Genomic DNA, 20,862 nt, shown 5'->3' with positions numbered 1-20,862 from the left:
GATCACGATTGTGAATCGTTATTTTCAGTAACAACTTGTGCAAGGTGTGTTTTAAAGGACAGACTTCCCATTTCCTTTTCCTGATGTCTCCTCTGAAACATGACTCCTTTTCAGCTTTTCCTAAACTTTGATTTTGTTTGTTTCTAGGAATTCCATATAAGCAATTGACAGTTGGGGTCCCCAAGGAGATTTTCCAGAATGAGAAGCGAGTAGCACTGTCTCCTGCCGGTGTTCAGGCCTTGGTCAAGCAGGGCTTTAACGTTGTGGTGGAGTCAGGAGCAGGCGAAGCCTCCAGGTTCCCAGATGATCTCTACAGAGCAGCAGGGGCCCAAATCCAAGGGGCGAAGGAAGTTCTGGCTTCTGATCTGGTGGTCAAAGTAATTACTCCTTTCTCTCTTTCATTTCTAATTTTCTTTTCCTTTTTGAGACAGGGTCTCATTGTGTAGCCCTGACTGGCCTGGGACACACAGAGAGCTGCCCCCACCCCCCAGTGTTGGGATTAAAGCTACCACATCTGGCTTTTCCAGTTTTCTTAGTGCTCTTCTTTCTGTTTTTAATTGGTATATAATAATTGTCCATAATTCATGCACTGTGATATTGACATGTATATGCAATGACCAAATCAGAGCAGTTTGCATATCCACTGTATTAAGCATTACCCATTTCAGCGTTTCCTGTTTTAAAGTCATGCTCTTTTTCTCATTGAAATGATTGTGTATTGTGAATTTCTTTATGGCCCAGGGAATGTGTTCCTGTTTTTAACCCTGGAAGGGAAATGGAGATCTTCATTTTTATATTCTCTGGGTGGAAGTTTCTTTTAATTGACTAGGGAAAATTTTTGCTGTATGATCCATGTGTATGTGGACTCCCTGCTGGTTGTTTTATACTGCTAGGATGAAAAGAAGATATTGAATCCAGCCCGGGATACCATGTGCGGTATCTGATGGCTGAAGGCAGTTATTTACACGACATAGTGCTGCGCTAGAAACAGCATGGCCATCCTGGACAAGGTAGCTTTAGGCTGAGTGACCAGTAGGCTAACTGTCTTTGAAAGGTCTTGAGCTGGCCTGGAGAGATGACTCAGAGGTGAAGAGCACTATTTATTGCTCTTCCAGAGGACCCAGCTTCAATTCCCAGCACCCACATGGCAACCGTCTGTAACGTATAGTTCCTGACACCCTTACACGGGCACACACAGGCAAAATACCAATGCACATACAAACAAATTTAAAGAGAAAGGTCTTGAGATAGCAGGCAGCTGAAATTTATATGCTGAGGAGCTTTATAACTAAAAAAATCATATAAAAGGCTGTACTAAGAGTTTAGCATAGCGGATAACTAGATTAGTGTCTTAAACTCAAACCATTAAATATCTTGCAAATTCAGCAAGGAGAGAAATAGAGATGAGAAAAGCGTGGTTGCTAGATTAAAGCAAATTTACTTTCTTTATAGAAAAATAAGCATTTTCTTAATTAATTCATAAGAAGAATCATTCAAATAGTTACATTCCTTCCCTCCGTACAACTCTAATGAATAGCATTATGGCATTATTTTCCCCAAGGCTGGGATTGAACCCAGGTCCTTAAGCTTGTTAAATATGATCTCTAGCCACTTAGGGATATCCCAAGTCCTGACAGCATGATAAAGGTGATTTTTGAGAAGATCCACAATCAGTTTTTGCTGTAGAAATGTATTCACAAAATTTATCGTTCAAAGATAAGTTGCAATTCACCCAACGCTTTTAAAAAAGTTTTAGGTTTATATATACTCGATGATAGAACTTGATGTGTAGGGCAATAACTTAATAGAAAAAAATAAGTGCAGCCCATTTCAGAATATGTTTTAGGGCCCAAACCTTTTTGAGATATCTCAGAAGGGAGGGAGAGAGATATTAAGTGATTACATGAATTTGAAAATATTCTGTGTTTCTCTAAGCAGTTCAATTAAAATTGAACAAGCTTTTAAACAAGTGTATGAACAAGTTAAAGGTGTGTTGAGAAATGTGTGCTGTAAAAACTTGTATTTGAACCAGGGCCTCTATTGAATCATGCCTGTTCACGTGCTGAGGAACACATTCAAGAAACGTGGCTTGGGTTGACACGCTCAGATGGCAGCAGTTTCAGCTGAACAGTTGATAAGGGTCAAGAGAATCAACTCCGAGCGATCCTCTAGTTTTTCTTCATCTCTGAAATAGATTTTTATAGAGACAAAAAAAGAGAAAGCAGACCTTGTAAAATAGGTGGTTTTGTGTGTATGAACACATGCGCGCATATGCGAGTGAGTGTGTGTGTTGCTGGTTTCACACATGCCGGGTAAATACTCTCCTGAATCACACCTCTAGCCCAAAGAGTCTTAAAAGTTCTCAGCCTAGATTTACATGAATCCCCAGCTCAACACCTAACATAGGAATAATAGACAAAGGTGTCTTAGGTAAACTAAGATGAAACGCCGTGATGGGAAGCGACGGAACCAGTGTTTTTGTTTGTATTTAAAATGTAAATCATAAGGCTATGTTTCATACGTTTATTTCATACAAAACAAATAGAGTGAGACATATGTATATATAATATCATGCATACATATGATATTATGTACATGATATAGATAATAAACTCTATCAATATATATTGATATATTATAATATATTGACAATCAATGTATGTATTGTTGTCAAAATACTAATATATTGAAGCTAGAGTAAGCTTAATTCAGTAGAGACACTGGTTTGAATTGTAGGAATTGTTTCATTTATAGGAATGGAATTTAAAGTGACATAAATTTATATCATGAAGCCTTTAGTTGACAGCATTCTTAGTGTCTCACTACCTCATATATTTATATTTGCCAAAATTAGTAAGGATTGAGAATTGAGTCTTTTTTTCTTTTTTTTTTTTTTAGACAGTGTTCCACTATGTAGCCCTTGCTGGCTTCTGGATTTGTAGAGTAGGCCGCTTTCCCAGTCTCTGCCTCTGCAGTGCTGGGATTAAGTATGCCCACTACCACCCAGTTCTAGGATTGAGTCTTTGAACACAAAACAATTTTTTTTTGGTCCTTTTCCCCTAACATCTCTTAATATTTAACAGAGTAGTAAGTTTGAGGAGACCAGGTTCATTGTAAAAATCTTTTGAGATAGAGTTTTTTTTGCATAACAGCTCTATCTGTCCTGGAACTAGCTCTGTAGACTAGTAGACTGGCTCACAGAGTTGCCCACCTCTGCCTTCTGAGTGCTGGGATTAACAGTGTGCACTGCCACCGCCACCAGGCTAATATTTCAGTGTTCTGCAGTTGTCATGCCTGATCTGGTGGCTCTGCCCAGAGTCTGTGCTTTTTACTCAGAACGGTTCACACAGGCCGCTAGTCACAGGTAGGTAGGACACATCTCCGTGTGGATAAGTACAGGCAGACATTTATTGATGGAAGATATACCTCAGAAATATTATTTAAACAATAGTGCTTCACAAAAATTGTCCTGTTTATTGAAAAGACACAATGAAGGTGCTGACGGTTTTAATCTGTGGTTTGCTTGACTTTGGTTTCAGGTGAGAGCACCCATGGTTAACCCAGCGTTAGGCGCTCATGAAGCGGACTTCTTAAAGCCATCAGGAACTCTCATTAGCTTCATTTACCCCGCCCAGAATCCAGACTTGTTAAATAAACTTTCCGAAAGAAAGACCACAGTTCTGGCAATGGACCAGGTTCCAAGAGTCACAATTGCTCAGGGGTATGACGCTCTCAGCTCCATGGCCAACATTTCTGGGTAGGTATATTCTTTCTCCTTTCAGTAGAGCAAAAACCACAGGGAGGGGGCATGGGCCTTCATGTTGCAGGTCTCCTAGAGTTTTACCTTGTCAGAGCTGCTGAGGGTTGAGCTTTTTATATGTATGTTAGCTTTTATGATTCATTTTATTTTTCACAATAATCACAGTAATATATGTTACCCGTCTTATCTTTGTAGTTAAAAGCAAATATTTATACGAAAGGAAATAGCTGCCAGTGTTTGCACGAGGAAGCTGTATTTATATGTTGTATATACACACATTAGATTGAAATGGTTGTTTTTATAGGTCACACATAGTTGAATACTAGCACTTTTACATGTTTTAAGGTAATACAGATTGAAAATCCCTGAGAATTTAGGACCAGAAGCTTATCAGATTTCAGGCTTTTTGCAGATTTGGGATATTTATATAATGAATTGTCTTGTGTATATGATCCAACTGTGCACATGGAATTTATTTATATTTCACATGCATTTTATACATACAGGTAGTCTGTAAATATGTTTTGGAATTTTTGTACATAAAATGGTGCATTTCAGAAGGGTTTTTTCAGATTTTATTTTTGTTTTTTTTTTTTTTTTTTGATTTTTGAGACATTATTTCTCTGTAGCTGTGGAGCCTGTCCTGGAACTAGCTCTTATAGACCAGGCTGGCCTGGAATTCACAGAGATCTGCCTGCCTCTGCTTCCAGAGTGTTGGGATTAAAGGCATGCACCACCACCACCCAGTCAGTTTTTGGGATAGCCTCAGTCTATGTTTAAGATTGTTTTTGGGCAGTGGTGGTGCACGCCTTGAATCCCAGCACTTGGGAAGCAGAGGCAGGTGGATCTCTGTGAGTTCGAGGCCAACCTGGTCTACAGAGCAAGTTCCAGGACAGCCAGGACTGTTTCACATAGAAACACGGTCTCGAACTACCCCCCTCCCCCTCAAAGTAGTAGATTTCCATATGGCTTTCCCAAACATCTTTAGCAATTAAAACATTGTTGGAGGCATCACCATTCTTGATTTCAAATTATACTTCAGATCCATGGTAGAACTACATGGTGCTGGAACAAAAATAGTCTTATTGATCAATAGAATAGAGTCAAGAGCCCGGAATCCATATACCTACAGTCAACTGGTTTTTCACAAAAATGAGAAATGAGAGCATCTTTTATAAAACAGAATAAAACAACAGCAACAGCAACAAAGCTGGATATCTACTGGGAGAAGAAACTTGATCCTTACCTCTTACCCTGAGCTCAAATCAGATCCAAGTGGACCAAAGACCTCACTGTTAGATACGAATCTCTAAGAGTTAAGAGGAAGTACAAGCAGGGTCTACGCTTAGGAAGGACTTTACAAATAGGATCTCAGTCACTCAGGAAATAGGGCTCGCAATCAACAAGTGGAACTCCATGAAACGAGAAAGCTTCTGTACTGGAAAGGAAGCTGTTAATCAAAGGAAGAGGCAGCCTGCAGAATGGGAACGATTCCAAGTGTCTTCTGCGGCATGTCACACAGAAAAGCTTCAAGGAGTAACGTCCATAATTAAGCCGGCCGTGTCACGAGGCAGGAATGAGCACCCACTTCCTGTAAGGATAGGAACAATCTGGAGCCAGGGTAATGCTTAAGAAAACAGCTTCTCAAAGAAACTAATTAAATTAAATTTTAAACTAATGTGAACGAGGCACCAGTAAAAGTATTAGAAGGGAAAACAGCGCATGTAAAAAATCCCAATAGGAATAAAGCCTTTCACAGAATCTTGCATGACCAGGAAGGTTCTTAAGTTTTTATTGTTTTAAGTCTCTCATTCTCTCTCTGTGTGGACGGTAAGTATGGGCTTGCATACATGGTGGTCAGAGGACAGCTTTCAGGACTAAGAAGCTTTTCTGCAGTGTTAGAAGGATCTCTTGTTTGTACTGAGCCGTGCGCTCCAGGCCCGCGGGCCCGCATCATCTTCCAGGTGATTCTCCCGTCTTCCCCTCCCATCATGCTAGAGTCGTGCTAGGATTACAGATCTTTGCCCCATTCAGCTTTGAACACGTGGGCTCCCGGGATCCAGCTCAGTCTGTCAGGCTCGCATGGCAAGCGCTTTTATCTTCTGCGTCATCTCACTGAGTTTTAGGTTTTAGATGCGACATTTAAGCTGTGCCCTGGATCAAATACGCCGCAGAATCTACTTTGTGTTTCAGCCGTTCACCCCGTTCATATGGTTTGCCATATATTAAAGTTAAAACAAGTCAGCAAAATTTGGGGGCTGCGGCCCAATCAATATAGTGCTTGGTGCACAAGCTTGGAGAACCGGAGTTCAATCCCTGGTAACCCATGTAAAAATGTAGGTGAGGTGGCACTAGTTCGTCCTGCCAGTGTTGGCCAGATGGATCTCACCAGCCAGCCTCGTCTAATTACCAAACTCAAGGTCCCAATGAGAGATGGTCTCCCCCCCCTCTTCGGTTTGTCAAGATAGGGTTTCTCTGTGTAGCCAGGCTGACTTAGAAAGCAGTGTTGGGATTAAAGGCATGCCCAGTGAGACCCTGTCTTAGAAAGAAAAAAAGCTTCAAGACTCCCAAGGAGCAACACTTGAGATTGGCTTCTGATTGCCCCAAGTTTTGTCCCCCAACATGTGTGCCACTAACAAGAATACATACGCCAGCACCCACACAAATAATAAATAAATAGAAATGCATTTTTGCTGTCCTTAATATAAGGTAGCAGATGATTTATTGAAAAAATTGTTTGTGGAATAAAGGCTGCCTGGGGCCAGAAGGAATTGCTGCCATATTGAGTGGTTGGGAGAGCGATTGTTACATAATGTGGGGCTTTAAATGCCCCATGCAGAGTTTTAAAGATTCTGTCACGTAAGGCGCACGTTGGTGGGAGAGTATCAAAATCAGCTCTGGAACAGTGTGTTTAGCTGAAGAATCTTTGGAGCAAACGAAGTATTATGAGACAATGTAAATAGGTCTAAATTAGTGCTGAGGACTATAGGTTACATTTAGATGGGGCAGAGTGTTCAGAAACACCTGGTCTCTATCTTGAAAATATTCTTCCAGTCCCAGTAAGTTACAATAATAGCAGTGATGACAACATGCTTTTGTATTAATTGTTTTATTAAATAATATTAAACTATGAGGGAGAGGTCTTGCTGCAAGTCAGCGTGTGAGTCTTAGTATTAAATAGTTGCATTTAATTAAGTAAAGATAGCATGGAAATGAGATTAGAATAGTGTGTCCCAAACATCCTATTAAGAAAAGCTGAGGCTCACTGTTAGGTTTCATTGGATAACTTGCTTCTATAGCTGAATTATATTTACTGAGCGTTGTCATGTGACAGGAATCACACTTAGTATTTCACACGCATTAACCTATTTAGTCCTCACAATGACTCTCAAGAAATTGATGCTCATCTTGACTCTATTATATAGATACATTGTTTATATGGGAAACACATTGCATATATAGTTTGCCTAAATAGATTTTGTTTATTTATATTTATTTTGAATACATAGTGTATGCATATTGTATAAATATTGTATATACAACATATTGTATATATAGGAAAATAAGGACTGACTTTGCTCAAGGTCTTAAATCTGATCAATTGGTCTGTAAAAAAAAAGCTTTTTTCCACTGTAGAGCAAAGTAGTGTTCTTTTCCCATCATGCGTCACAGATAATCTAAACCTCCCCTTAGTGTTATATAAGTACTCGTAGCCGTTAAAGAAAATTTGAACAACATACGAAAGTTAAAAGCATGGTTTGAAGATGTGGAGCCCGTACATGGGAAGAAAAGCTTTCTCAGGCTTCTTGCGTCTTTACTTGTTTCTATCTTGTCAAGTCTGCAGTACTTGTTAGGAAGGGCCTGGCTGGCTCCTTGGATGAGGGTCTGCCTCCACAGCCACGTTGCTCAGCTCAGACTTCTCGTTCTGCCCACTAGCTGGCGGGGGGGCACAGGCAAGTGTTTCCACCTTTGTGTCTGTGTTTATGAAGTAGATGTAGTAATTGTATGTGTTCAGAGACTGATGAAGGCTGGAGGGGTAAGTATATACACATTGCTTAGAAATGATCTTGGTATAGCGTAACATACAAACACGATGTTTGTGCAGCTATGTAACTGTCAGGCTATAATCATGCATGGCCCCTCGCCTTTTAGCTTATGGAGCTCTCTGTTTACTTTTTCAGCTATAAGGCTGTTGTTTTAGCAGCGAATCATTTTGGAAGGTTTTTCACCGGTCAGATCACAGCTGCTGGAAAAGTCCCGCCAGCGAAGGTGCGTCCAGCTTCCAGTGTCTCTTCACGGGGTGAACGGAAGGTGTCATAAAAGGGTTATTTTGAAAGGTGTCGCTGTGTGTTAGCGTCGCTGATGCTTTTGTGCTTAGAAATCTAAAGTAAAGCCGTGGTGCTGAGCATTTAACACTGCTTGAAAGAGGAACTTTGGGCCTTGTGCTTGTTTGTTGGTTTTAGAAGCTCTAGTCTTTTTTCTTTTGTTTTTTTCCAGTTTTTGCTTATTTCACTTCGTAAATGGATTTTGGCTAGGTTGCTCTGTGGGCCAATTTCCTACAACCTTTTAAAACGTTTCAAGGTTTTAGTCAGTAAATCTATGATTCTTGATCACTGCAACACAGTTTGTAGAAAACACTTTGATGTCTTTACTCTTGCCGTTCGTGGGGAGGGCGTCAAGAGGAAATAATGGGAGATGATATAACAATCAAAGCACCACGGAAGACTGCTTCTCCCTGAATCCAGACCAGCAGCAAGAGAGAAAGAGAGTGGCTAATGGCAAGCAGGATGGAGGCCACAAGCATAGGAGATTATGTTGTGATCCTTTTATAGAGTCCACTAAATTAAAACCCTGAGTTGAGGCATAAGAAACAGGGCTTGGAAATGTTGTAATCCATCTGGCTGCTTTCTGTTCTTAAAACTTGTTTTACAAACTCAGAATTGTTCTACTAATAAATCTATGAAGAAAAAAAAAACCAAAAAACAAAACACCAAGCACCCTTGAGAAAATAGACCATGGAAAGAAAAGCAAGTCCATGAGGTGAAGGCCAGGGTGTTTAGCAAGAATGTATATGTGAACGCCATAGATGTGTGGTACACGAGACACTAGGCTTTCTATATCTGTACTACGAAACTTTATCTTATTGCGTAAGATCATGAGGAAATGTCTGGCCTTCAAGCTGGCCAGAAACTCGATGCTGTTCTTAAGCTGGATGAATGCATCGATGTGCATGCCAGCAACTTAGTTTTGATTAGAATCTTTGTAGAAAGGTGTGGAAATTTAGAGGAAACTTGTAATAAGGGATTAAAACTGTGAGACAAAAACCAAGAGGCTTAACAGAGGAGCCAGTGAGTTATTACAAGGTAGAAAGGTGACCGTGTCTACTAGAGTTTGAATTCAGTGACCCAGGGGTAAAGGCTTCTGCCTGCAAGCCCGTTGACCTGAGTTTAATTCCTGTGACCCACTGGTAGAAGGAAAAGAAACCCAACAACTGTGAGTTGTCCTCTGACCTTCACACGTGTACTGTGGCATGCTTTCCCCTTCCCTACCCTTTGCACACAAATAAATCAACTGTCACTAAGAAATAAATTCAGCTTAAGTAACTTTGGTTTGATGTAAGAAGAAATTTTCTAGAATTGAAGAATTAGATCCTGTGAGGCTTATCATGTTGAATATTTTAAATTTATTTTTAAACATAGAGTTTTTTTTAGACTTGTCTAGAAGGAGCTAAAATCATTCTGATGTCTCTGATGTGCTGAGTCCTCAGCTTAGGTGTGAGGGACAAGCCTGGACAAGATAAACGCCGTCCCTACTGCATGAATTGCATTCCAGTGCAGGGCATGATGAGGATGGGAAAACCCAGATAAACATTTGATAGAAATATAGTCATAAAAAGGAACCAGATGATGGGATGATGTGTAATGAGAACATACTAACTTCCTGAGCTAGGGGATAGGAAGGTCTCCCCTTGTCTTCTGAAACTAGGGATTTAAGATGCTGGCCAAAGGAAACGTCCTATAAAAGATACTGAAATGGAAAAGAATTTTGCATGTTCTAGGGAAAGAAGACTTTGGAGGGCAATGATGAGCAAGGTGGAGCGTGATCCAAGAAGATGTGGAAAGCACAGGTCTAACTGGGTGATGCCCGGCCACCCCTACGGGCTATCTTATTGCAGGTCAGACAGGTGTGCCTCCCTGTGCCTGGCTCTTTACATGGGAGCCGCTGATCTGAACTCAGGTCCTTGTGTTTGTACAGCAAACACCAAGCTGTCTTCTAGCCTAACTATTAGTTATCTTGCTGTACAATAAATCTCTTGATTTTTTTCATGTGTCTTTTTAATTCTTTTCGTTTTTGAGTGACTGTTTTGCTCTGTAGCTCATGCTGGCCTTCAACCCCTCCTCCTTGTTTTAGAATATGGTTAGAGTGACTTCATGCATCTGAACTATTTCTCTACAGGAGAATTGGCCTAGTCCTGTACTTTTTAAATTCTCGTTTGTTGCTAATATTTTCTTTCAAGTATTATTGGAACTTTTGTGTAGAACAGGGATGGGGCTTTGGAGTTTAGACCCTGATGTATGTTTGCTGAGGTGGACTTTCTCTTCTTCTGAACAAACCACCATCATCAACATCCATTGGCATGGCTTCTGAGGAACCGCCTAGGAGGTCACTGGAGCACACAGTTTTGCCTGCATTGACTTCTTAAAAAGCAGAAGGAGCCGTGGGCCTGATGGGTGGGTGAGAGTTTACAGACTTCCCGATTTCTCTGGGTGACATTTTTTTGTTACTACAGGAACAGAGAGTTGCCTTCATCTAGTCATTTATGGGATACACAAGCCTTCTTTTCTCAGGAAAGCCCAGTCAAGGCTTGAAGCAACACAGTTTTTATTGTGTTTCTGTGCAGGTTGGGGAGGCCGCTGTTTCTGTGGGATTCTTGGGTTCTCTCAGTTCTAATCCTCCTGTGATTAAGGAGATTCACTTATATTGCATCAGATTTCAGATAGGGGTCATTCAAGATGGTCGTCAGTTCTGTATTTGGTTACCAAGTCTTCAGAAGCATTTAAACTCAAAATAGCAGTTGGCATGGACGGTTTTGTCAAACTTGTGCCCATCATTGACATGTTTTTCAGTGGTTTATGAACCCAGGAAAGTCTTGACTTTGGAGAGGAAGAGGGAGAGGGAGTTGGAATACCATCCTGGCATTCTGCTGGTAGCTTCTGTGCAGTGAGAGTGAACTTGTTAGTCTTCAACATGTGTGGTATTGATTGTGCTTGCTCTGAGATTCTGAGTGCCAGGAAATTTTTAGGGAAAGTTGTTGGCCGCTGGCAGAGGCTGTTTCTTTGATCAATTTAAAGAAACCTCAGGGGTTTAGCTGAAGGATAGACCCTCCACTCCATCCATGTGGTGACCCCACCACCGTTCGCACCTTTGATTGAGTGCTAACTGCACCGGGCACCAGGGGTGGTCAGCTGGTGATCTTCACCCATCATCTGGTAACACGTTTGAAAACCTTCCATGACAAGCCTTGGTGATGTAGGCCTTTAGTCCCAGCACTCAGGAGGCAGAGGCAGGTGGATCTCTGTGAGTTTGAGGCCAGCCTGGTCTACACAGCAAGGTCCAGGACAGCTAGGATTACACAGAGAAGCCCTGTCTTGAAAAAAGAAAAAAACAAAAACAAACAAAACAACCAAATAGCAGCAGCAGCAATAACAACGACAACAACACCACCAGCAGCAAAAGCCAAACAAAATCAAAATGAAAAACATTCCTTGGTTTTTTTTTTTTTTCTCTCAGATCCTGATCGTTGGCGGTGGCGTTGCGGGGCTCGCTTCTGCAGGTGCAGCGAAGGCGATGGGCGCAGTTGTCCGAGGATTTGATACAAGGTGAACACTTAGCTAGTGATTAATGTTTAACTAAAAACGCTTGTTTCAAATGGGGCCTGTTACATTAGAGATAATAATAGCTCACGGCAGCTTTTCTATTTTCTCCTTCCAATTGAATTTTCTTTTTGATTTTTAAAAGTGGGCTCGATGAAAAAGTTATTATTTACTGGAAAAAATTGGACGTGCTTTGCCTCCGCAGAGCAGAAATAATAAAGTAATTGAAAATTAATAGGTCACAGTTCTTTGTGTACGTTGGCAGTGGGGCCAGAGTTGTCTCTGGTGAGCTTGTAGCTGGTGGCGTGAACAAAGTTAATCTGTACATTGGGAGGAGACTGTGCCTGGCGTTGACTGCATGGAAGTAACTTGAACTGACTGGTTACAACTCCAAATGCTTTGTTATTTGGTGAGACTGGGTATTGTACCCAGTCCTCATACATGCTGGGTAAATGCTCTGCCACTGAGCTATAGCCTGGGCCTCCAAATCCCTTCTTACCTAGGAATAGCAACACATGAACTGCAGTTGTAGTATTTAGGCTAAGGCATCTGCTTTGGATGTAAAGAGAGAGCTGACTATTTTTCTCTGAAGATTATAGAACATGTAGGAGAAACTACTTTTCTGTGTACACTGTATTTCTCGTAAACAGTTCATAAAACCTTTTCCTAGGTTGTTCGCAAAGGGAAGTTTTATTATAATTCTTCTTCATTGCAAAAGATGCCAGATACCCAGCATTTATTAAATGCTTCTTAGGTCCAATGATCATTTTGTTGTTTCATTTGGTGGGGGGCAGTTCAAAACACATAGGTATGTATCATCAATGAGGGCACTGGCGTAGTCATACTACTGCCAGTCTTATTTATTTGTTTTTAGTGCCGGAGATCAGGCCTCATGCATGCTCAGCACATGCTCTGCCAATTGAGCAATATCCTTCTGCTGCCAGTCATGAATAAAAAAAAAAAAATCAAAGTTGCGAAGACTGCGACTTTTGTAGTATGTTCATAGAATAGTTTTCTTCTGACCTTAGGGAAGTGAGAGACTTAAAATCCGGTTCGTCTTAATGAGAAAATAGGGCATTTCCAGCGTGGCCATCAACTAAAGAGAGATGTGACCAAAAGTGACATTGTTTTTGTTCTTTCATGTTTAAGGTTTGCTGATGAGTGAATTTCCCCAAATCTTGAAGCCTTTAGAAAGTGGATTGTTTATATTTTTGTTATAATGCATAATGATATTCAAGTATCAATAGGTATATTTTGACCGAGAAATTATTTGAAATGCGCTGGGTGAGCTACTGAGCATTTAATGTACTGATGTCATTGTTCAAATTGTGCACCGAGTAGGCAGTCAGAGTACTGCTATTGTCTAAGTATACTTGTGGTGGTTAGAATGAGATGATCCTCCTAGGCTCATATGTTTGAATTCTTGGTCCCCAGTTGGTGGAGATGTTTGGGAAGGATTAGGAGGCATGGCCTTTTGGAGGAGGTGTGTTCCTCAGGGCATGGTCTGAGGTTTGAAAAGCCTACGCTGTTCTTAGTTAGCATTCTCTCTGCCCCATGCGTGTGCACTGAGAGGTCAGCTCTTAGCTACTGCTCCAGTGTCATGCCTGCCCACCTGCTGCCATGCTCCCCACCATGGTAGTCATGGACTCTACCCCGCTGCAGCTGTGAGCTCCAGATGAAATGCTTTCCTTTATGAGTTGCCTTGGTCATAGTGTCTTATCATAGCAATTGAAAAGTAACTAAGATTCTACTTTGATTTGTAATGTATTTACTTACTATAAAAATCACCATAATGTAATGAATTATACTGTAATGTAATAAAAACATCATGCACCTAGATTAATGTTGGCACCCAAGTAAACACTTACGTAGGCCCAAACTCCATTCATCTCATTGAATTTCTGTGCAATTTAGAATGGCCATTCTGAAACTGTGCAATCTTATTATCAATTACATTTTTTGTGCATAATAGAAAAGAAACCATGACTGAGTTAAGCCGAGAAACAATTAGCTTTACATCCTTTTTCATGTGTGTGTCCTTTGCCTGCTTCCCCCTTTCCTCATCAGCTAGTATTGCCCATTTTTGTTCTCCTTTCTAAGTGTGAATCTATACCCATGTGTCCATTTGTTTGTGTATATTCATATTCATGTGTACATTATAGGCTAGGATCTGAATTGGTGGAGAACATAAGGTGATTAATTTTTTTCTTCATGAGATTTGCTGTCCTTACTTAATAGTATACATCCCAAGTTTGTCTGTTTTCCTGCAGATTTAATGATTTCAGTTTTTAATTGAGAATGAATGTTTTTCATACCATATATTCAGATTGTGGTTTCCCTCCTTCATCTCTTTTCAGATCCTCCCCACCTACCCATCCTATCAGCTTCATGCCTTCTCTCTTTCTCTCCCTCTCAGGAAAACAAACAGGCAAATCAAAATGACAAGCAAACAAGAATAAAACAAAATGAACAACTTCTCATACACAGCAGAAAAGAATAAAAAAGAAACAAAGAGCATGAGAAATGCACACACACAGACACACACACACAGACACACACACCATAAAAACACAAAATCAGAAGCCATAATACACATGCAAAAGACTAATAAGGTAGGAAATGCCCAAACAAAACAATATGAGCCAAAACATCTCAAAAATACCTTTGAGTTCATTTTGTTTTAGCATGTACTGCCTGCCCTTAAGTGTGGTCTGTATACCAACTAAGGCTTCACTGTGAGAGTTCCTTAGAGAGAGCTTCTTAGTGGGGGACGAGAGCTCTTATCTACTCTTCTCCATCTCAGTGCTAGGACCCTGTCTGGTTTGGAACTGCAGCAGGCCCAGGACATGCTGCCACAGTCTCTGAGTTCATTGTGCATCAGCATGTCATGTGTGTGTACCACCAGTTCTAGTGTCTTTGGTATTATTGCTGTGCTAAAACACCATGGCCAAAGCAACTTAGGAAAGAAAGAGTTTAATTGGGCTGATGGTTCCATAGGGATGAGAGTCCTTTAGGACAGTGTGCTGGCATGGTGGTCGGCACAGGAAACTGAGCATTATGGGGGGGACGTTTTCCTTCAAACCACCACAACTGATTAATAGATTTCTTTATATAAAATATTTTAATGATTGTATTTGTAGTTATAGTAAACACCTCTGGTGATTGCTGCTATGAGAGAGATGTGAGATTTGTTGTGGTTGATTTCCACCACTGAAATCTTCACTTTCATTTTCCAAGCAGAATGTAGTGATAGCATGGCATTTATTTATTTTAATTTGAATATATTTTGCAAAATTTAAATATGCTGGCTCTTCACATTTTACCATTAATAATTTCCTTTTGAGACACCGTCTCAACCTATGGTTTAGACTTTCTTTGAGGCCCTAATCCTCCTCCTGCTTCCTCCTTCTAATTCTGAAATTATAGGCATGCACCTCTACATCTGTTTGCTTTTAAAAAATAAGTTTATGAATTTATGAGGACTGAGACCCACAAAATCACATTAAAAAGTATTTATAATAAAAATCATTTATGTGGGACAATCTCACAGTGAGAACAAACTCAGGACATTTGTAAATGAAAAACCTCAACTTGTATGATATGAGTAATGTCAAAACTCAATATATATCAAATATCATATCATTGTTAATATTGGGACAAACAGGACTATAACATATAACAATAGTGACATTTTTCTTTTAGTTTAAATAGAAGTTGGGATTCTTCTTTTTCCCCCTAAGAAAAAGTATGTAAGAATTGCCTATGTATAAAAAGTCATTGAAACAGTCAAGCCAGAGATAGCAAAATAAACTTTTGGCTATGTAGGGTTTATTTAAAGCACTGGTTTTCAACTTGTGGGTCATGACCCCCTTGGCAAAACTCTATTTCCAAAAATATTTACACTATGATTTATAACAGTAGCAAAATTAAAGTCATGATGTAGCGATGAAATAATTTTATGGTTGTGGGTCACCACATGAGGAACTGTATTAGAGGACTACAGCATTAGGAAGGTTGAGAACCACTGACTTAAAGTGTCTATGTAAATGAGGATTTTGATATATTTATATCAGGGTCTAATTAATTGCTGTTTCCCCTTCAACACTCCAGAGCTGCAGCTTTGGAACAGTTCAAGTCTCTTGGTGCTGAACCCTTGGAGGTGGACTTGAAGGAATCTGGTGAGGGCCAAGGGGGCTATGCGAAAGAGATGTCCAAAGAGTTCATTGAAGCCGAAATGAAGCTCTTTGCTCAGCAATGCAAAGAAGTGGACATCCTTATCAGCACAGCGCTGATCCCAGGTACGCTGCTGGGAAAATGGTTGTCTTTAAGGTGCTTTTACAGATGCTATTTTGAAAATTAAAATGAGGGCTGTTAGGTTTCTATTGCTGCGATGAAATGCCATGACCAAAAGCAACTTGGGGAGGAAAGGGTTTAAGGCGATATTCACAGATTAAAGTCAGGGTAGGAACCCACAGGCAGGCACTGAAGCAGAGGCCGCTGAGGAGTTCTGCTTACTGGCTTGTTCCTCAAGACTGCTAGCCTGCTTTTGTATGAAACATAGGACCACATTCTCAGGGGTGGCACCACACATAATTAGCTGGGCCCTCTCACAAAAATCACTTTTTTTTTTTTTTTCTGAGACAGGGCTTCTCAGCGTTTAGTTGTCCTGGAACTCACTATGTAGACCAGGTTGACCTTGAACTCACAGAGATCTGCCTGCCTCTGCCTCTGGGATTAAAGGCATGGGCCACCATCTCAAGGAGGCATTTTCTCAATTGTGTTCCCTCTTCTCAGATAACTTCAGCTGGTATCAAGTTGATAAAATACACCACTCCCATATACACATGCACACAAATAAAAACCAACCAGTTCAAGGATGAATAAGTGTTTAGCATTTGAATTTTTTTCTTTTCTTTTTAAAATTTTTTTTTTTAGATGGAAGATAACTTTGTAATTATGGTCATGGATAGAAAACTCAGCAGTGAAAATTTAACCTAGTTTAGTGGTGAGGTCTTTGGCCTTTGCCTCTTCCAGCTTGGTAATGAGAGTCACAGAATTAGTACCACCAGCCTGCAAATATTGACTCAGAGACTTATTATTAATTATGAAAGCTTGACCTTAGCTTAGGCTTTTCCCAGGCTAGCTCTTATAACTTTTTATTAACCTGTCTCTATTAATCTACATTCTGCCATATGGCATGGTTACCTCTGCTCTGTACCATTGCCCAACTTGTTCAAGGAAATCTTCCCGGCATCTTGTCTTTCTTCTTCTCAGAGTCCTCTCTGCCTGGAAGTCCCGCCTAGTCTTTCCAGCCTAGGTTTTGGCCATTGGCTTTTTACTAACCCAATCACAATGACACATCTTCACAGTACACAAGGACCCCGGATGTTTCCTCCCCAGCAGCAGTGGATCTCATCCCATCTGTTGTTGTAATTGGACCTAATAGCTTCTACCAGCTTAGCCAGAGAACTCTTGTCTTCCAAGTCAACCCAAGTGAAGAAACAGTGGTGCATGTCCATGTCTTCTTGTGGACCAGCCTCCACAGCTCTGCTTTGCCTTTGATGATGCAGTAGGGGCCAACATCTTGCAACACAGGGTACCAACTCAATAGGGTCTATGTTGTGGTCAATCGCCACCAACTGAGCCTTCTTGTTCTCCGCTAAGGTGGTAACTGTATTGGCCCCTGGAACATACAACAGCCACTAAGAAGCAGTTACAGAAGCTGTGACTCAGGGGTAAAGAGCTCAGTTTCACTGTCCACAGTGATTTCAGTGGAGAAAGTCACACACCATTGCATGCGTTTGGCTTTAAGTGAAGATTTTCTTTTCTTTCCTTTTCTTTCTTTCTTTCTTTCTTTCTTTCTTTCTTTCTTTCTTTCTTTCTTTCCTTATTTCTTCCTTCTTTCCTTTCTTTCTTTCTTTTTGTGTGTAATAAAAGTACTAGAAAAATGAAAAAGCACATACAAAACTCACGGTAGCCCTTAGGTACAGAAGTCATTAATAACATCACATGATTTCTTCCAGGGTAATTTCATATAATTGTGTTCATATCATAGGTTATTTTCTATGTACAGCATTCTATCTTTAAGTCGTGTCTTTACTAAGCTTTTGATAAAGTATTAATTTGTTTCTGTTCTCTTTAAGACATTGTGTTTTTGTTGTCGAAAAGCACTCAAAAAATCGAAAGAATTAAAAACAAGTCAGAAATTCCATCAGAGATCATCATGACTAATATTTTGATGATAATGTTTCCATATGAGAAGGTGTTTATGTGTATACATGTTGGGGACTGTGGACCCCCAGACCCCGAATTTTTTGTGACCCCCTGCCTGCCAAAGTAAACAACTTGTTTTCCTATGCTTGCAGCTGCTCTGAGCAAACAACTTGTTTTGCAGCTGCTCTGAGCACGAGACCCTCAGGCGTGCCTGATGGCAGGGGAGTGGTTTCTGGTGGACTTGTAGCTGAGAGTTAAGGTGTGGCCATTAGTCAAGGAGATCCTATATAAGCTGCACTGACCCGTCTGTGCTGAATTCATAATGTCAAATCAATGAGCACTTATCGATCAGTAAATAGTAGTTTGGTATGGGTAGATTAGAGAGTGAAGCTCTTTTTCATCTTGAGTTTTCCTGCCTCTTTCCCCATCCTTTCTTTCTGCTCTTGAACAATAAATACCATGTTGCCTTTAATTTTTTTTTCTGCTTCCTAAAAGAAAATGTACCAGACAAAGAGAACTTAAAGAGTACAAAGTTGCGAGTCTTTGATTCTACTCAGGGACCTCTCTTATTTATATCAACACTTAAATTTTTCTCCTAACGAACCTAGGTATATAACTATCAAATATTTACTGGTAATAGAGCAAAAAGAAATTTATTTTTAATCAATTTTTGTGTCTACGTAATTTTAGCGTTAAGATGAAGGCAAGTTTACATACTAATGAGCTGGATATGCTCGTTCATTTTACATAACGATTGCTATTTAGGCTGAATATTCCACACTACAAAACCTAGAGCATTTTCAGTAGTTTTTCATAGTTGATTGATATTTTCATTTCGTGATCGTCAGTTCTGAGACTATGGCTTTGCATGCATAGTGCACAGTGGAAAATGGCAAAAGTTTGTTTAGGGTCATTCGGAAACTGCTGGAAGTTCTGTTCTTGTCCCAAGCCAAAATTCATTTATATTTTTATTTTTTAATGACTTCTGTTTATACAAATGAAAGGTGAGGTGGTTTCTCCAGATACTACCATCATATCAGAGTGCTGTTATGTGAAGCAGATAGGCAGGAGTGTGATGTGGACTCAGCCCATGTTCACATCTCTGAGTGTAGAAATGAGGCTGATGTTTGAGTGTGTATCATGGATGCAGATGAGAAGCCATCCAGGATAGTGTGTGCGGAATCTGTCATCTAGGATGGGAGTCACACTCAAGCAGTGTCAGGAGAGCACCTCAGGATCCTCTCTTTGTGACTCCTAAGAAGAAATTAGGGGACCTGTGCTGTGGCCATTATCTGTTTTAGGAGCCACTGCACCCTGGAGAAAGAAGGCAGTGTTAGGAACTGACGAGTATGTAGCAAGTAGCCAGTAGAGGGCGCTGAAACATTTACTCATTGAGTGAATGATTTAGACAGCATTTAGCTAGCATTAATCAACTCAAACTCCTCATAAAGAAACGACAGTAATTTTGACATAGCATATAGCTTTGTTATTAATTATACAACTCTGAGTGATACAACTCAGGACCTCTTAGGTAAGCATACTGATCTTTAGGCTTACCTGCCCAGCTTGTTTTGAGACAGGGTCTTCCTGTATAGGCCAGATGGGCCTTGAATTTGTGATCCTCCTGCTTCAGCAACCTCCTAAGTGCTGGAACAACAAGTTATGGATGGCCATTGTTTATTTACCAGTGACTTCTACGGTGTATCTGAGTAGGAGGTCAATTGTGTGATAATCTTGAATACTAACTAAGGAACTGTTGCTACTCTGTTTCATTGCTTTTCTTTTCTTTTCTTTCTTTCTTTCTTTCTTTCTTTCTTTTTTTTTTTTTTTTGGAGACAGGGTTTCTCTGTAGCTTTGGGAACCTGTCCTGGAACTAGCTCTTGTAGACCAGGCTGGCCTCAAACTCACAGAGATCCTCCTGCCTCTGCCACCCAAGTGCTGGGATTAAAGGCATGCACCACCACTGCCCGGCTCATTGCATTTCCTATTGCATTTGTGGTCAGTACATTGTCCCAGAACTTACCCTCAAAGAGCTGGCTGTTTTAAATCCTGCAAATTAGAGAGGGAGGGAGGCAGGGAGGGAGGGAGAGAGAGAGAGAGAGAGAGAGAGAGAGAGAGAGAGAGAGAGAGAGCGCACTTAATTAGTACATATTGTCTATAGATTGAAATAGTTGTGGAATGAGGTAATTGTTATGCTGCCTCTACTGGGGTAGGTGATGGGATAAAGGTGAGAATTTTACTTGATGCTAATAGCTTTGGGATAGGCTACTTATTAGTGTCAGTGGTGCTGAGTACAGAGGAGAAAGTAGCCAAGCTCCTCGTCTTGCCCTTGCCAGGTTTACGGCAGCAGAAACCACTTCTTTTACATTGAAAATCGTTCCTGATGATAACCCAATTAAAAGTTTGACTGGAGCTGTGGAGATTGCTTAGAAGGAGAAATGTCTGCCATGCAGGCGTGAGGACCTGAGTCTGGATTCCGGACACTGGCATACAGGCCAGGCGTGGTGACATGTTCATGGATCTTCAGCACTGAAGCGGAAGGTCAGACAGAGGTGTATCCTGGAGGGTTGCTGGCAAATCAGTCCAGCTAAATGGCAGTTCCAGGTTCAGTGAGAGACCCTGTCTCAAAAAATTCAAGTAAGGCAGAGAGCAGTAGAGAAAGATGTCTGATGTTGACCCTTGGTCTCCATGTATGGCCTCCTCCCATGCCTGGGTGCACACACCCACAGGCACACATTCACACATGCTTGTATACAACACATATGTACATGAACATGCAAATACCACACACACACACACACACAAAATAATAAAAATTCATGAAGACTGTGATTATATAGCTTTCCTGCTCTCCAAGACCCTGTATTAGGTCTTGCTTTTTTCAATTTAATGGCCTAAAGTTTTAAGATTTTATTTAATAATGGAGACCGTGTCTTGGTCTGCTCAAGCTCCCCACCCCGTTAGGCATCTATACTGGTCAAGGTTAGATCACAGCTCCCTGCTCCCAGTTACCCA

General features: G+C 40.6%; 1 protein-coding gene and 1 non-coding gene across 5 annotated transcripts in view; one reads left to right on the top strand and one right to left on the bottom strand.

The window, feature by feature from the left end:
• Nnt (nicotinamide nucleotide transhydrogenase) overlaps positions 1 to 20,862 on the top strand; it is an 87,792-nt gene that overhangs the window by 10,190 nt on the left and 56,740 nt on the right. For all 4 annotated transcript variants that reach the window (XM_048443066.3, XM_048443064.3, XM_048443065.3 and 1 more), the window contains exons 3-7: positions 148 to 377; positions 3,540 to 3,757; positions 7,942 to 8,029; positions 11,552 to 11,640; positions 15,745 to 15,932. In XM_048443066.3, the coding sequence (XP_048299023.3) occupies positions 148 to 377; positions 3,540 to 3,757; positions 7,942 to 8,029; positions 11,552 to 11,640; positions 15,745 to 15,932 (813 nt within the window). The remainder of the gene's footprint in view (positions 1 to 147; positions 378 to 3,539; positions 3,758 to 7,941; positions 8,030 to 11,551; positions 11,641 to 15,744; positions 15,933 to 20,862) is intronic.
• LOC146891583 (small nucleolar RNA SNORD36) lies at positions 17,358 to 17,431 on the bottom strand. Its single transcript, XR_014997225.1, has one exon. It is a non-coding gene; the product is annotated as a small nucleolar RNA SNORD36 (small nucleolar RNA).

This window comes from Myodes glareolus, chromosome 15 (genome assembly GCF_982192425.1).
Source record: "Myodes glareolus chromosome 15, mMyoGla1.1, whole genome shotgun sequence".
Lineage (NCBI taxonomy): Eukaryota > Metazoa > Chordata > Mammalia > Rodentia > Cricetidae > Myodes > Myodes glareolus.
Note: the sequence above shows the minus strand (reverse complement) of the source record. Positions and strands in the feature narration are given on the sequence as shown.